The following is an 18,639-nucleotide window of genomic DNA, read 5'->3' on the forward strand; positions in this document are numbered from 1 at the left end:
AAAATAGTCGAATGTTTGTAAATCGGTGTAGTATTCCCTTATGGTTTTAGTTTCGTTCTAGTATGTTTACGTCGCTTCGTTCGGTGTAGTTCTCGTTTTGTTTCGCTGTCTTCCGCTTGGCGGAATTTGATTAGTGGTGAAAACTTCGCTTTCTGCATGTTTGTGCCACCTGGTGGTTGCAGTTCCAGTGATGATATATTAGGTATGGGGAATTTCTTACTGCGAATTATCTGAGGGTGATGAGGTTTTTAATGATTGCTGCTAGCTGATAATAGGGACTGAAAATTTCGAAAATAGTAAAATATAACTGACTTTAAAAAGAAGAAATATCTAAAGTAATATAAAAAGTGAATAAAATGCTAAGAATCCATGAAAGTAGAGAAATAGATATAAAATAACCATGAAGAACTTAAAAAAATGGACCGGAAGATTTAGAAAAATTGGAAGATTGAATGGATGGAAAGATGAAAAAAGTAAAGAATTTTGGAAGGCATGGATTAAACAAAAACCGATAAAATGGAAAACAAAAAATATTTAAAAAACAAAATGGTATACCATAAAAACACACAAAATTGAAAAAATAACAAGCTGAAATTTAAAAATAGATTAGGTTATTTAAAGAATGAAAAAAAGCATTAGAAAGGAAACTTGACAGAAATTCAAACACCAGCCGAAATGTAAAACGAAGGAAAAATGCGCTTAATGGCAAAAAAAAGAAAAATCAAATGTTTTCTAGAAAAATAAAAAAAACAAGCCTATTGGAAAATGGCCAACAGAAAGAGCACTTTCAAAATAGGTAAAATGGAAAAATGAACAACAACAAAAATGAACAAAATGAAGGATTAAGGAAAATGTGTAAAAAGTAAATAAAATTATATAAAATTCACAATGAGAAAAAATAAAACTACGGAAACCGGATAGCTAAAAACTAGAAAACGCTGACCAAAATACGATAAAGGTAAGTAATAGGACAATAAGACATTTTGTAATGAATTTAAAAAAAAGAAAAATGCGAAAATATATGGAGGAAAAAGAAAATAGATAATGGGAATGATAAGAACAAATGGAGCAAATAGACAAATTTTAAAAGTTGAATAGAATGACAAAAAAAAACAAATAAAAAAGCAGGGTTCAAATATGAAACAACAGAAAAAATAAAATAAAATGGAATTCCCTCGAAAAATTGCGAATAAAATGGAATAACATAGAATTGACTATAAATTAAGGTAAGTGGTAGTGATAAAAATGCAAAAATGAAGAGCGCGAAAAGATGGATAAAATAAGAATATGGTAGCAAGGGAAATAGATAAAAAAGCAGAATGTTAAAATTGCAGAAATTCAAAAAAATTTACAGCTTGAAAAAAATTGAAACACATTTTTATTATGTCTTCCGTTTTAATTCCACTATTTTATGAAAACTGCAAAAATTCACTTTTATATCACAGATACGTATTTCGGCTACGACTTGCAACCTTCATCAGTGTTTGTATTAGTATGCGGAAGGCATCACTAAGAAAAGTGTTTAATTTAACATTCCACTAAGTCGCCCAAAAACAGTGCTTTTTAAAGTGTTGAAAAAATTGATCAATGAAATTTTACCAAAATTAAAGAAAAAATCCATGCAAAAATAAAAAAAATGAGGAAAATAGTGAAACATGGATCAAATTTCAAATAAGGTTTGTGGTTGGATTTTACGCTGTGCTGGTTTCGAAAACATTCATAAAAGCTGAATAGGCCCTGCTTTATTTCTTATGTAGCTCATAGCACAAAATATATATTTTCTTCACATTCACCGCAGACTGTACTGTCTTGGTAGAGCATTTAGGTGTAATTTTTCGCATTTGTGAGCAGTTTTTTCGATTTAGTGGGGGTAGTACTTCACATCCTTCGATATCCACAAAAAATCAAAAAGCACCGCTGTGAAGGATAACCCGAGCGAGCTTTGCTCTGCTCTGCACGGGGTGTAAAATCGCACTTCAGTGTCTTTCGAGAATCTTTGTGAGGAGCATATAATCCGTTGATCCATTGAAGAGAAGGTCCTGTGGGGTAAAGTAAATCTGAACCCAATTGTTGTGAACACTTTTTAAATATATTGACCAACACCGAGAGAGGCACTACTTATCTATTAGGGTCTGCTACCCGAGGATGATGTTTATGATGACTGTGTGCTAGACGATTTATAAAATGATACTTAGAGTTCCTAATGAAGAAAAAAATGCTAAATTGCAAAATAATCCACTGGATTATTTGAAATCCGATTTACCTGAACAAAGACCCGGAACCGGCGTGGCAACCGTAAATAGAAGGTTGAGAAGTTTTATTTTTCTTTCTAATAATTACTTGCTATAATAATCCAGCAGTTGCATTTTAGTTTCTGTTAAAAATCCGGGCCCCCTTCAAAACTCCGGACCCGGGGGGAAATACTCCGTCCCCCCCCCCCTCTCGGCGGCCCTGCCTCCGTCTATTTTTGATAATTTTACGTTCAAAACGAGTACAAAAAGTAACCCCGTTTCTCTCTGCTGAAAAGGATTACACTAAAGGGGTTAATAATTTTCACTTAGCAAGTTTTCTACCTGTTGCAGTGGACACACCCAAACAAACTCCCCAAAACATTAGATATTTCCATTTATTTTCATGCTACCTATTTGAGACGGGCGTTGGTTAGAACAGTGTCTGATATTATTGTTCGAAACAGAGGTACACTAATGCAGAGAGGAACCTAGTTTTTCACTAGGAACCTTCGAATATATAATTTTGGTGCAATGTTTTGCGAAAACCAAACAAATATTTCGATTTTGGTTTGAATAACCATTTATTTATAATTCGAATTAAGGTATCGGAATTTGATACGATTCTACTAAGAGGGTTGAAGATAGACTCATTACCCTGAAACATGCGAAACATTGTCGCATCGCTCACCCTCTAACATTGCAGCGCGAGTTGTTTTCGGAGAATGGGTTCTTCCACAAATTAGTTTGCGCCTCGTGCAAAACTTTCCAAACAAATTCCCAGACAACAGATTGTGCAAATATGAAAGTTAAAAGTTAACATTTTGTATTGCTATGAAAAGTTCGGGTCTAATTCGATTAGCTGCGTTAGAGGACCCTTTGAAAATTATTTTTCTCTTCCGATTGAAAACATGTTCCTATCGTTCGTATCGACTACCCGATTTGAGGCGATTAGGAAAATTGAGTTTACTTGGAAATTCAGTGCCATCCGTAGATTTCGGTTAAACCTTCAACTTAAGCCTTGAATTATGTACAAAGTTAGCTGCTGTGGAAGTTTTCGGTCCAGTAATAAAAAAATCGTCGGATGTGTGAAGTGTGGACACCTTTTTCAACGACCTTTTCTTTTGCTAATTGGGTTTCCAGGGATCGGACGGTACGCTCGAATACAGAGCTATATAAAAATAAAAAAAAATATAAAAAGGTTGAGCTCATAAGATAGGCGATTCTGAATCGATTGGTGGATACACAAATAGAATGTATTTATGAATCGCAAATTTATTACCATGCAAAAGTTAGAAATTTAAGTAACACCTGATGCATATTGCTCGGGAATGCCTGTGGGTTGCCTATTTCATGCAGTGTTCTGCTGCTTTTTGGGTCCACTTCCTTGGCGGTGAAGCAATAGTTGCGTTGTCCACCGCAGCCTGGGGGTCATTCGGTTTGCCTTCTATGGCGTTATCGTTCACGTTCGTATATATCGGCATCGGTAATGCTTTCTTGTTGTTCATGATCAGATTTCTTTATTTGTTTCTTGTTCTTCCGGGTCGCTTTTGTAAATGAGTCTTCATCGGTATTTGCTTCTTTATTTGTGGTACCGGCTGCTGATGGAGACACTAGGCACAATAGTTAGTTAGAATCCAACTATCATTACTTGGTAATTGTAGTTGCGCTCGGAGTACTGAACGCTTTCATTGTTGACATAGTATTTATTACTAAACGACCAGTAGTCATTATTTTAGTAATCGCTTGTGGTTTAGTATAAGATAACTGGTAGTAGTATATGGAATTACTGTAGAAGCCTCTGCGTAAGGGCACATAATTGGTATGCAGGGATCTGATAAGGGTGCGTGACCAACGTTCTCTGACCATGGATTGATGTGTATAGGATGGTCAGGTAGGACTGGATAGATTTTTTCAGACGTATACACACCACTCGAACACTATGGCGAAGATCTCGGCTGAGGTTCCTCCAAAGATCAATTTTAATTGAATCAACTTCTTTATATTTTGATATGTGTCGTTTGATAACACTAGTATTAGTACGCAATTCCAGGCCATGCAGCCTTACTTTAATATCGTCTATGGATGACTAAAGTCTAAAAGACTTGCTTCATCAATTGCAGTTGAATCAAAACGAATACACAGCGCGACAAAACACCAACGGCCTTCGGTCGCGCTGTTGAACTAAAAACTAATAAATGGATGCGTAGAAAAAAATCACGTCTGTAAGGCATTGGATCAAATTGGAAACATGAGATGATTGCGTGATATTCACAACGTTAGAAGAAACCCAGTTTTAAAAAAAACACCGATGAGCACTTTTTGACACACGACTCAAAGCATGCGCAATCAAAGCAATACTAACGATAGTGAGGATAAATGAAACTGCAGCTTAACTGAGTTCGCTGAGAATGCTTATGCGGATTATGCCTTGATATAGAAGAAGTACTGCGTCGAGTTCCGCTTCGTCAAAGGATTTTCATGATTTTGCGAGAACGCACTCTTTCAATTTACTGAACGATTCACTACCCGCTTGAATGGTGGTACGTAACGGTTATTACTAAGATAATCGACCTCCGATCACAATTCGTATCGGTCGAAAGTTGCTATGTATACGAAAGTTGATCTTTTGGTTGATTCTCCCGGCTCCAATAATTGGACGGACGCACTTTTACTTATACGATTGCGATTTAGGTACATACAGGGTACTTAAAACGGGCTGTAGCTTGTTTCTAAAGAGACAGAAATTTATGAAATTTTTGACAGTTGCTTATTAAAGTATATGGTCAACGTCCTGTAAAGTTTAAAGTTATGTGTTTTGTTGCTGTAACTGTAGGAGTGGGCCAATTCGAAATGCGCGAATAAATTGTAAATAATTAAAATAATTATTCGGTAATTCAACCGTCTCAAGAGTACAAAACCAGTTTTAATCCACCTAGTGGTGCAATTGTGCCTTTCTCATTTGCCCAAACGAGGGCCGGCGGAATGCGTGGGTAGTATGGGTAGTACTACCCACTCGAAAATTCCCGAGGGGGGATTTACCCACTCGAAAGTTTGGAACAAACCTGAGATTAACCACGTATGTGTCTTGCGCACAAAATTCTTGCATTGGAAATCCTCGATGTAAAACAATTCCATATTTTTATTTAGATACAAATTTCCTTGCTTTACAATTTGAATTTCTTGAGAATATGGGATATTAATTAAGATTTGTTTGAAATTTGGAATTATTTTTCATATCTATACTTATGGGAATATATTTTGGCCCATCTACATCTTAAAACAAGGAGTTCAGATCGATAGACAAAAAATATTAATACAATTTTATTCAGACTATGAGATGTAGTTAGAAATATTTTTAAGGACAACATATACAATTTGTAATTTTTTAACATGAACAATCATTTGATTAAAAATTGAAACAAGGAGAAACAATTACTAGATAATCAGTAGACTTTTTATAAGGAAGGCAAAAGATTGTTGATTCCAACATTAGTAGCAAAGACCGTATCAGAGAAAGCGAGCAGAGGGCGGACAAAAATGACAGGGAAAAAAGAAATTAAACTCGTAGCTTTGTGATAAACGGAAGATCACTATCAGGACATCATGAACCGGATCGCCGACTGGCCTCCTTGGATCCGCTGGGAACTCTTGGGACAACTTTTGCAGGTAGCTGTTAGCAAGTCAACCAAAAGAGAAGATATAAATTAATTTGAAGGATAGCCTGCACATCTCGGACTAGAACCAGACCGAAGGTGTTCGTTAACCAGAGATCTGGCGCTACACACCTAGAAAAAATCGCATAAATTTACGTCTCCTGATCATGACATATACGAGCATCAAAAATGATATAGTTTTACGTTTGATTTTAATTTTACATGTTGTTGAATTTTGCGAGTCCCGTAATTTTACTCCACATATGAAGTTTGTTTAGAATGTTGAAGAGTGTAATTTTATGGCACTTTTATTTAATCATTTCGTCAATTACGGTTTGTTAGATTGTGGCAAGTTTGGAATTACCTCAACAGAAACATTCAGATATTTTGATGTGTAGAACACTAGAAGCACGACCCGACAACATGTTTAACGTCGCGATAGTCGTCACCGCGAGTGTAGAAAACGCTTTCCTCGACCCCAATACGCCAGAGATGCGCACTCAACGTATAATGATTGGACATGACCCGAGATGCCATCCGAAAGAAGCCACGACCTGCATCCTTTCTTTTTAACCAAGGTTGGTTGATGCCTTTGGGAAGCCTAAACTTCCATTATCCCACAAAATTTGCCAATTTTCGAGTGTCCTCTGACAAGCAATACTAAAAAATTCGTTAAAGCTGTGCGATCTTTCACCAATATTACCTTCTAATTCCTAGGTGCTCGCCTTCTTATTACTATTCTAATCTAAGTACCACTTTTTTCGTTACCCGTAAAAGAACAATGCGAAATAACTCAAACTAATATTTGTATCAGGCAATCAGGAACGATTTTAGCATAAAGAATCTAGGAACGCCCATATTTTCTTCAGGAAAGTAAGAAGTGCCTCCCATGCTCCATCGATCGAAGTGTCTACTGGGAACTGTAACGATGTGGACATAGGTGTAGGTAAATATAAAACCATAAGTTTTGTGGGAAGAATGCTTAGCGTGAGTATCTTGCTGTCAGATAAATTTGTGTGTTTGAAGAACAATTATTACGTTGATATACATTATTATAATTTCATCGCGAAACAAAAAGTAATATATAGCTATCGTTTCATTGCCTGTAGTAGTATCAATGATGAGAAACTATAAATATTATGTTATGAAATCTTGGTCTAGGCTTTATGTTATATTGTATTAGTCTTGGACGGACGGAAGGAAGAGGCAGGAAATAATAAATTCGTTCACATGTCACCTGCAAAAATTTATTCATTTAAGCATAGGCAACACTCCCGGTAATCGGTTGCCCGGAGTTGAAATTGTATTTTTTTGCAAAGTAAGTATTTCCGAATTAATTCAACAAACGATAAATCTATCACAAATTCTCGGCAGCCGGCTGCCCAGAGCAACAAGCAAATGATAACACTCCAGAGAGTTGCATAGATCGTATCGCTTATCAAGGTGAATCCAGATTTGTGTAACGCTTTACTTCATCCCACTAACAAAAACTCCTTCCCATGGCAAACGTGGAGATGCAGAGGTATACACGGTCTCCATAACAACGTCTGCCACACTAACATTCCTTTCATTCCCCGATGACTGCAAGGACGTGGCCGGCGCCGTTATTGACTTTTTAAAATATAGAACTCTCGAGTTTTATACATTGAGGATGTATAGTTACTCTCAGGCCCCATCTGTTGATTCTCTGTGCAATTTCGCTTGTTCTGGTCAATCACGGAGTAGCAACTACGAATTGTGCGGTCATCATGCTCATGCTCATTATTATAATGTCATCGCGAAACGTCTATCTTTTGAATGAATTTGAATCTACGTGGAATGCTGTTGTCGCCGATAAAGGATTCTCAGTTCCGTGTATTCCGATCAAAAGTCGAATTGAGTACACAACGTAGGGCCCAGCTGCCAGACGAAATGTTGTTTCTCTCGTTAATCCGTTGACGAACCGGTGCCAATAACTGCGTTTTTCAGTTTTCATTAAGTTTTTCATTTGCCTCTCTAACGTCGCGTATATTCGGAAAAATTTAGGCGATTCGGCGTTCAAAAAGTCCTCACAGGACCTTTTCGCATACAATTCTGAGCACTCTGCCCACAACGGAGTAGAAAACCGTCCACGTTTGTTCGCGCCGGGTATTCGTTTCGCCTGACCTTTACTAGCAGTGAGTGCTGAGAAATAAGTCAGTCAAATCGTTGTATACTTCCACCGGAGGAATTTGTTATTTTTATTCGATTGTTTCTGATATAGTGGACGCATTGCTTTTTTGATCAATGAGCACAATAATGAGGTAGAGTACAACGATAAATCTAACGCGCTTGGTCGCGCTGGTAGGCATTCGTGTCATTTCCATTTTATTCTAGATATCACATTGAAATTGTCGCGAATATCATGAAGTAAGATCGATCGGTTGAGTTGAAGTCTTTTAGAATCAGCTGAGGTGCAATGTATATGGAAACTATATCAATATATTTTTGCCTATGATTCGGATTAAGCAAGCGACAACTTCAGTACCTGGTACCGGGCAAATGTTAATCCGATCGAAATAATAGTAGGTTTTGATCCCCAAAACGCTCCTCAATATTGTTTGCTCGGCCATGGCGAAAAATGTTAAAATTGAGGAAGATCTACTTCTTCCTAGGAAAATAATAATACTGAAATATAGAGTCACTTGGAGTTTTGGATTTCCAAAACCAGGAGTCATTTACTTCGGTTTTATAATAGCATCACCCATCAAGGGACACTTTCAGGCCTTTACGAGGAAACTTAGAAGAGGAAATGATTCTCCTCTTTCGAAAACTTATAGAAACATTAGAAGATGTTCCCTCAACGGGATTGTCAAAATCTCGCTTTTGGTGAACAAGGAAGCGTAGAAATTAATCGTGGCCGGTGCTTTCTTTAACATTTCTTCCCGGCGTTTCTCAAAAGGATGCTTCGGTTTTTCTCCGTATAATTTATATGCGGGATATGTCGACAAAGCATTCGGAGTCTCTACACAGAAAAAATATTTTTCATGATCCTCTCCGCATTTTCCACACCATGCCTTATTTATATAATGAGCCCATTGTTTGCAACGACGGCAGTGCATGCCCCGCGATAGAAAAAGGCGAGCAAATAAACGAGACCCGTTCAAAAGGACAAATTTTGGAAGAGCAAATCCGGCGAAAGGCTCGAAAGGAGGCTGATGGAAAATAAGTTTTCCTATACTCCTCGATTTTTGCTGAGTGCAATTGCTTGCATACCGGAATATTCACTGATTGCAGCACAGGGATCTGGAAGGAGCCACCCCCTATTTCGAAATAAAGGCCTTTCTCAGAGACTACACCATCAATCTCTACTTCCCAGGCGGGTACGTAGACAAAATACTTTTTCGTACACGGTCGATGGTTGGTTAGGTAAGATCACGCGATATATCGAAGAATGAAGTAATTGGTATTTAGCTGTGGAACATTTGTAGTATCTGTATTCAACAAACACATTTTCGCTGAGCTGTCGGACATACAGCCCTGTTAACAAATGGTGTTTCCAAATAGCCACCAGATATTATAAAGGAATTTTCATTTTCACTTACACACGACATAGCTGAACTTTCGTCAGTGCGGGATGAATTTACTCCGAATCTTACTACCCACTCGGGAAAAGGGTGTTCCGCCGGCCCTGGCCCAAACTACGATTTCATGGCTGGTTATGTTCAATATAATAGTGGAAATGTATATTACATACCTTAGTATTTGAATGGAGATATTCAGCCTTATTCTACACGGATCACATTTTCGAACGAATGTGGTTCGATCGAAGTAGGCTCCCGTTTGGTTTTGCTGTCGTTATTGAGAATGCAGATCACATTCGTTCGAAAAAGCGATCCGTCGTAATAGAGAATAGGGCTGATTTCCGTTTCTAGAAAAATACGGCAAAATGGGGTCATTTCGGCCCCAAAATCCTCTATTTTTAATAATATTTCTGCTTCGTGATGCAAATCATGCATATTTTGCAGTTTTTCTAATGTGAAAAAATCTCAGAAATCGAACGGAACCTTTTTGACCTTTGTCCGAATACGAGAATACTATACGACGATTGCATGTAAAAATAGTAAGCACATCGTTGTGACGCCGGCGCTCCGCCGACCTTTACCTGAAATCGGCGGCGCGAAGCACACCTCTATTCTGGTAGCGTGTTGGTTGTAATCATACTGGCATCAGCAGATAGCAACTAACTATGAAAACTGACTATATATGATTTCTTTATTGTTGTGTAAAGTTGTGATAATCGACAGAGATCTAGTAGTCATTTGAAATGATTGTCGTTGTCCACTAAAAATATAAGACAGCAAGAACAAACATACGTTATGAGTCAGACACCGGCTGAGCTAAATCCGCAGCGTTCGCCTCCTTCGCGGGGTACCTCCTACTCAAAGATACCGCGACCTACGTCAAAAGTAGAAACAGAAAAATCTTCAAGTCCCAAACAATCAATTTCAAGAGTAATATTAGGTATCGATGGTCGCCCCACTTTGCCCAAGGAGCAAGACGAACATACATTCTTGAATACTCGTTCTGTGATTCCCGATGCCTTCCTGCCGAATCAAATTGCTCAAAGACTTCCGCCCGTGGTTACATTTTCAATAGAGGAGCGGTAAAAAGTTGGTTTTTGACTTTTAATTACATTTTCACTAAATACTATCCTAATTCTTTACAGGAAAGTGTTCCAGAAGCTGCTGGATCATGACAGAGAGCCAACCATGACAAATGTTGTGAACCCGGAAAAAGTAACTGCTCACGCAACGTTATCCGAAATATCCAATGACAGTCAAGAGGATCAGTCTCGATTTTTGGTTGGAGACAACGCTGCCATCGGAAGCGGGATGGAGACGTTTCCCAGTCAAGCTGTATACAATGTGGTCCACGATGAAGCAATGGTACCGGATTCTGCTAATGAAGATGAACAGCGACTAAGACAGGTAACTGCCAATAGAAGCAATCCGAGCACATACGAATCGGATAAAAAGAAGCAGAAATGTGAGCAAGCTAGAATACCTTGGTGTTGGGTCGCGAGCATATCAATGATGGTTTTGATAATGGTTTTGATATTGTGCCTACCTTTGATGTTGATATTACTGACCTATCGAATGGAATTTCTGGAGCGTAAAGTAGAGCAGTCAATCGGTCGAAATTTGCTCCTGTGGATATTTAGTACGTGGGAGCAAGTCAAATCCTTTCTGACGGCCAACATTTGAAATTTTAGGTGCTGAATAAATTTTTTTATTTTGAATCCGTACTTAGAGTTTTTCCGGTTTTTGGATTCCAAGGATTATGGTTTAGAATTTATCTCTGCAAAGTTTTTACGCGTTCGGATATTTTCCATTATTCTCTTCACATTATATCTATTTTACGTTCAAAACTAGAAAAGGATCCGACTAATGGGACTAATATTTCTCTCTTGGTCAATTTTCTACCTGATTCTTTGTTAGCTACCCAAACGAGACTCCCCCACAAAATTGTATACAACACGGGAAACGTTTTCGCATCTCTCATTCCCTACCCACCCGTTGCAGTGTCCGTTGTTTGCAGAGGATGACCCCATCTATAATTTTTATCGTCCGTTGTGCAAAGCTCTCCAAACAAAGCCCCAAAAGACTGTGCAAACATGAAAGATAAAAGTTAATATTTTGCATTGGTAAGAAAACTTTGGCTAAAAATTCGATTATCTGCGCTTTAGAGGACCCTTTTAAAACTAGTTGCCTCTCTACTAAAAAGGGAGTAAGTTCTTATCGCACCGCATCGACTAAGTTTCTATCCGATTTGCGGCAGTAGAGAAATTGAGTTTTGCAGGGAAAATTTATTGCCGCTCGTACATTTCAGCTGAACCTTCAACTTCAGCCTCGAGTTGTTTCCGAAGTTAGCAGCTGTTTGCCGTGAAAGTTCTCTCGTTCGAATAACAGAAAAGAAACAGTTTAAAAAGTGTAGAAAAGAAATGGTTTGATATTTGATTTGCTCGTGCTCTGTGCGTCCAATTGTTATTATGTGCTACAACGCGCACTAGTTCAACTCGCCCAACGTTTGGTTGGATCCGGTCATTCGGTATTCCTTCCATTCTCACGCCCTATCATTCATCTGGGTTATAAAACAACATTGCCATCATCAGCTTGTGTCTGCTACGAATGTCGCTTTCTGCTCATACAGTGATATGATGTGGGAGGGATGGTGATTTAGTGCCACGCAACCGGAAAGCAAAAACTCGAACGAGACAACATTTAGGTGATGAACTGATGATGTTCAGTAGGTTGATTATTCTACATCAAGTTTTTGTTATCCTCCATAATACTGTTGTTATTTATGTCCACAGGGATAAAAATAAGACAAAGAGAGGAAAGTACGTACCAAATCCTTCGGTAGGACTTGATCGATATTTTATGGTAAGCTGTTTGCACAACCTTGGCAAGGGTAAGCAAAGCATTACGTAAAGGGAGTTTCTGTTTCAATAGACTTCGTAGTCGATTTAGCACGGATCGTGTCATCGAACTCTGCTGACGCTTAGCTCATTGCCAGACTGGCACTTTAATTTTGTTCAATAATTGTCGTGCTAGGCGTGAACTTGATAAGTTAAAGCATTTACAATATACAGTGGCGGTAAAATCAATATGACCACTGCAGTTTTTGGCGTTACCAACCTCCACGATAATATAAGAAAGTGCCGAATAGCGACCATCTTTGAAAACGAAAAAAACATCTTGTTGAAAATCAATCAGTGATATACTAACAATGTCCTTAATACTTGATTGATTTCCATAAAAATTGAGTGAGTGCAGCAAGAAAAAAATGTTTTTGCCTTTCTCATATAGAAAGGTTATGCAATCACTCTGAAAAACGTCAACCTAATCCCGGCCCGGAGGGCCGAGTGTCATATCCCATTCGACTCAGTTCGTCGAGATCGGAAAAAGTCTGTATGCGTGTGTGTATGTGTGTATGTATGTGTGTGTATGTGTGTGTGTATGTATGTGCGTATGTGTCAAATAATGTCACTCATTTTTCTCAGAGATGGCTGGACCGATTTGCCCAAACTTAGTCTCAAATGAAAGGTGCAACCTTCCCATCGGCTGCTATTGAATTTTGGATCGATCGGAATTCTGGTTCCGGATTTACGGGTTTCAGAGTGCGGCCACACAGAAATTTCTCATATAAACTATAGGAAAAATTAAAAATAGAATTTTTATTTTTGATGCTAAATGTGTTCAAGGTGCATGAAACGTCGAGATTTGATGCAAACTGGAAAAAAAATTTGACGACGGTTCACTTTTTTGGATTTTGGCATTTTTGCCTTTCTCATATAGAAAGGTTATGCAATCACTCTGAAAAACGTCAACCTAATCCCGGCCAAATTTTTTTTCGACTCGCATAAGGTTTCTGGATTTTAACAGGGGCGTAGTTGATGGTTTACGGAGAGGGGTTACACCCCCCCCTCTACTGTTCACTCCCCTCCTTTAAAAATCTCTTTAAATCACCCTTCAGACCACCACCCCATCCAGCCCTCATACCCCTCCCTTTCAACCCCATCATCTTTAAACCACCACTGTATCACAAAGCATACCAATTTAAGCTGGGGAGTCGTTCGTTCATGGGACTTTCGCCCTCCTCACATATCCACCCCCGCATGACAAAATGAGTTAGCAAGCAGATAACATTGATCTAATGCTGATTAGGCTAATGGAGTATGATATTTTTTTGTTTCAAGTGTTTCACCGTCGTAACGTAGCTCATCAAGTTCGTGGCTGGCATGCCATTGTATATAAGTGCAAAGTGTACTAAGAATGTAATAGACATTTCCACAATTATGTTGAACATAAAAAGCCTCCGTGCCATAGTTTAGAGAAATGAGAAAGGCACAATTGCACCGCTAGGTGGATTAAAACAGGTTTTCCCGAGACTTTTCACTTGAACCTCAAGATGATGCCATCTAGCAGTGGGCACTAGTATTGCACGTTTCATGCTAAGTGGTACTATCACAGAAGTTTGCACACGATTTAAAAGTATGATGCAATTGCACTTTACACCAAATCGTCTGAAAGTGTTCGATGCACTTGTTCAAGTTGACCCAATGATAGTTGGGGTTGGGCTTTTTGAGCCCGAAACCCGCACCCGACCCGAGCCCGACGGGTTCTATATATTTAAGCTTCTCGGGTTCGGGTCGAGTACCGGGTTTTCAAATTTTGCAATTCTCGGGTTCGGGTCGGGTCCGGGTCTTTGAAATTTTGAACTTTCGGGCGCGTGTCCGGTTTTTCAAATTTGAAATTATCGGGTTCGGGTTTTGAACAAAACAACCCAATTGTTTCTTGACGCTGTTTGCGTCTGTACACAAAACGCAGTATCTTTTTGTAGGAATGAATTATACTTCTTGATACGAATGGATGACACATATAGCCGTACTAAATGTTAGCACCTTTGAATCGCTAGAAGTCGTATTATTTTCTGTTGCTCAAATATTGTATAAAGTTCCCTCTCTTCAGATTCGCAAACTGCCTGAATTATTTTATTTTTTAAACGAACATTCATGAAAGAGCATTCAGCAATACGTGTTTCAAATGTGAAATCTCTTTGTGATTTATTTTTTATGAAAATTAGTAATAAACCAATTCAAGGAATTTTTCGGAAAATATTGGTTCAACTTTTTATTATGAAATATAAATTTCGACAGGTACTTTAAAACTGATAATTAGGCCGCGGTCGGAGTAAATGCGTGAAACTCGGCTAAAGCGTACAGCAAATCGTATCTACAGCCAGCGTTGCCAACTGTATTTTCAAAAAAACTGGAACCTCTCTTTAAAAAACACTGGATAAAACTGGATGCCCGAATAACCAAATTTATCCTTGTAAAAAGGCATGCAAAGTTTTTTTTTAAATAAAATGGATCTATTTTTAATAAAACAGGATTCTCAAATATGAAGACAAACATTATTCAATATGAAAACGTTCAGCTATTAGAAAAAATAAGAAAACAATTTTCATATAGCAGCGAATTTCTAGTTTAAGATAGTATAAAAGTGATCGCTACTATTTAAACATAACTTTTAGATAATTTCACATTACAAGTTTTAAGAAATTCGAAATGTTAAACGAAAATATTGGTACCTTCAAGCTAACGCACTGTGCTATATGTAATAAACAGACTAAAAAACAATCTTCATTTTAATTAACGATATCTGCTAATCTTGCACTCCATAGCATATCAATTTAAAATATGGTTACTGAAAAACAATTAACTTGTTCCATAGAGAAGTTGTACTCTTCGCAATTTGATTTATTTTATTTTATTATTTACTATTATTTAATATAGTAAACTACTATTGTATTGCAAATAGTGAGGAAATGATTTTGGAACACACCTCTGGGAAAAAACTGGATAAAACTGGACAATATTTTAAAAAACTGGACGATTTCCACATTTGGTCGGTGTTAGGTCAGACCGGACTAAGTGACAGTGCGTTGATGTTGAGAAAAACGTGTTTAAAGTTTGAATCGCAGCATCCTTTACATTATAATTGAAAAATAATTTTTGCCATAATTCTTGTTTATTGTTTCATATTTCAAATCCGGTGAAAAAATCATTTGTTTCATTTTAACTTCTTTGCAAGATTTTTTGGAAGTCCAAAATGTTCTACAAAACTATCACAATTAATGAAATACAAAGTTTCGGTGAAGAAAGCAACTTAAAATGTTGAGCAGATTCTGAGATATTCACGATTTTTATTCGAATAATGGCCTACTTTGCACTCAAACAATTCATGAACGGGCAAAAAGGAGCAGACCACTCTATATGTATTTGAAAGTACAAGAAAGATGCTGCAAGATTCTGTATGAATCACTTGTATCCAGTTGTATCCATGGCTGTGGTAGCTGGATTTAAAGAATATCATTTATTAGTCTAAAATATTGATACGAAACATATTCGGTAAAGCTGTTGAGATAAAGTGGTGGTACCTTCAGCAAAGTGTCGGGGAATATTCTTCTTAGAAACATTGCCGAAGACACCAGTTTTCCATCTTTACTAGTTTCTTAGATACGGTGCAATATTTATGGAAAGCCTACTAAAAGCGATTCATTTGGTAATCGCGCATGCTTTGATTACTTGTTTAGCATTGTCGCTGTATACGTCAGACTTCGTAAGCAACAAAACTAGTTTATTGGATCGAATGATTTGTATCTGCAGTAATCGCGATGGTGGACAATAAACAAATTTTTAAAGGGCTTTCTTTCATATAACAATACAAATTCAACTGTCAAGTCGTTCATAGCAAACGTAAACGGTTTGCTTATATTAATGTTCCAAGCCCTGGTACTAAATTCTATTGTGGCACTTGACCTTCTGTGCTGACAAACTTTGCAACCGATTTCAGAGCTAATACACAGCCTACTTATACTTAAAATCGTTCCTTGTTAGGATTCGACTACAGTCGGGTCTCCTACTACGCGGTTAACTGGGGGCGTGAAAAAGGAATCCGCGTTGTAGGATACCCGTAGCTTATGGGATTTCGACTAATTGGGGCTGTGGCCGATTATTTCGTCCGTGTCAACATGTAGCGCCATACTTTCTTCGGCAAAGTTGTTGTACTCACTTGGGCCTACAACTTAGAGTAATTGGGTATCCAATTAGTTGAGAACTATGCCGCCAGGGGTGCTATTAAGAAAGAGTAAATAAATCGAAATTCTCGTCGTAAACTCGACTATCATCAAATGGATTCAATGTCAAATATATCAAGATCCTGATTATTCTGAAAGGTAGTGTCTTTGGGAAATTTATAAAAGAAGTCCAGAGCTTCTGGATGGTAGAAAGTTTAACTCGCAATAACCCCACCAGGGGGCGCTAGTGCTAATGCAAATATTCAACACATGTTAAAATAATTCTAAATCTCAACATCGTGATTAGATGGAGTAGTACTGTCTTCAGTAAAGTTGCTCGAGAGGTCGAGGACTACCCAACGGTAACAGATTAGTTTGGAATACTCTCACTATGCGGCGCTAGTGAGCGTAGAAGCTTTCAACATTTGGTAAATTGTGATATATCTCAAAACTCTAATAACTTGGAAAAATGGTATTTCGGCAAAGTTCTCGAGAAGGTCAAAAGCTACTAGATTATGGATAAATTAAACTGGAATTGACCCACCAGGCGGCGCTAGTGAGAATTTTTTTTCAAGGCGTGTATCTCGAGATCATGATCATTTGGAAGGGTGGTGTCTTTGGCAATATTTATAGGCAGGTCGAGCTCTGTCCTACAGAGAACAAAGTAGTTCAGAACTCGACCACTAGATGGCGCTAATGAGAATGAAACTTTCTTAACATTATAGATATATTTCTAAAGTCTGATAATTTAGGAAAACGCTGTTTTTGGTAAAGTTCTCCAGGGGGACAATTGCTGTTTGACAATGTATAGAAAAATTTCGATTTTAGCCACTAGGTGACGCTAGTGAGCACGAATTTTTCCTTTAAATTTCTGCATTTCAATATAAAGACAGTTTAGAAGGGTGGTGTCTTCAACAAAGTTTCTCGAGAGGTCGAGGACTACCCGACGGTAACAGAATAGTTTAGAATACACTCACTATGTGGCGCTAGTGAGCGTAGATGCTTTCAGCATGTGGTAAATTGTGATATATCTCAAATGTCTAATGATTGCGCTTTCGGCAAAGTTCTTGAAGAGCTCAAGGACTACTGGATCAAGGATAGATTAAATTGGAATTGACCCGTAAGGTTACGATAGTTAGCGAGTATATATTATATTTTGTATCTCGAGATCATAATAATTTGCAACGGTGATGTCTTTGGTAATATTCATCGGCAGGTCGAGTTCTGCCTTACGGTGAACATATTAGTTTAGAACTCACCCATTAGGCGGCGCTAAGGAGGATAAAACTTTCAGAATATTGTAGATCTTTTTTAAAGTCTGGTAAATACTAGGTTACGCGAGTAAGCACGTGTTCTGGGTGACACTAGTAAGTATGCATTTTTTTTCAATTTCATCATTTCAATATTAAGGCAATTTAGAAAGGTGGTGTCTTAAACAAAATTGTTTGATAGGTCAAGGACTACCTAATGGTAACCGATTAGTTTGATATACTCTCACTATGCGGTGTTAGTGGGTGTGGAAGCTTTCAGCATATGATAGATTATGAATTACATATCTCAGAAGTCTAATAAATTAGAAAGATGGTGTTTTCGGAAAAGTTTTTGAGGAAGAATAAGGGCTACTCGATTATGAATAGATTATTTACTGCTCTGATTCTTGTTAATTTTATTTAAATTTCTGAAGTAACCTCAAAACGGATAAGAAAATAAATTCATCAACCCATTCTCTGGCGCATTATGAGAGTATTCAAAACCAATCTGCCAGCTCTAGGACTACCGATGAATTTCACTGAAGAAAGCCTTCTTTTAAACTGTCATGATTTTGTGGTGCCAAAATTCGTAAACTTTTTTTCTCTCCACTGCCACATAGTAACTGAAATCCACGTTAATCTGATAACACCATTTTCATGAATTATCAAACTTTTGACTTAAGCTACTACGTACTAGAAGTTGTATTCTCCCTAGCAATGAGTGAGTTCTGAACTAATCTGATCACAGTAAGATAAAACTCAACCTGTCGATGAATTTTGCCGAAGATACCACTCATACAAATTATCTTTATCCCGAGAAATAAAATTTGAAAAGCTTGCTCACTAGCGCCGCCTGTCGAGTCCATTCCAATTTAGTCTGTCTATAATCGAGCAGCCCTTGAT

At 37.8% G+C, this 18,639-nt stretch overlaps 2 protein-coding genes across 10 annotated transcripts in view; one reads left to right on the plus strand and one right to left on the minus strand.

The window, feature by feature from the left end:
* The window catches only part of LOC131684069 (potassium voltage-gated channel protein Shaw-like), a 250,442-nt gene that overhangs the window by 143,266 nt on the left and 88,537 nt on the right, over window positions 1–18,639 (minus strand). The gene's annotated exons all lie outside the window — the stretch shown is intronic.
* Window positions 10,180–11,116, plus strand: LOC131684070 (uncharacterized). The gene is made up of 2 exons (XM_058966606.1): window positions 10,180–10,508; window positions 10,572–11,116. Exons 1-2 carry the CDS (start codon window positions 10,222–10,224, stop codon window positions 11,107–11,109), a joined length of 825 nt encoding a protein of 274 aa, XP_058822589.1. The 5' UTR covers window positions 10,180–10,221; the 3' UTR covers window positions 11,110–11,116.

The sequence above is a fragment of the Topomyia yanbarensis genome, chromosome 2, assembly GCF_030247195.1.
Source record: "Topomyia yanbarensis strain Yona2022 chromosome 2, ASM3024719v1, whole genome shotgun sequence".
NCBI lineage: Eukaryota > Metazoa > Arthropoda > Insecta > Diptera > Culicidae > Topomyia > Topomyia yanbarensis.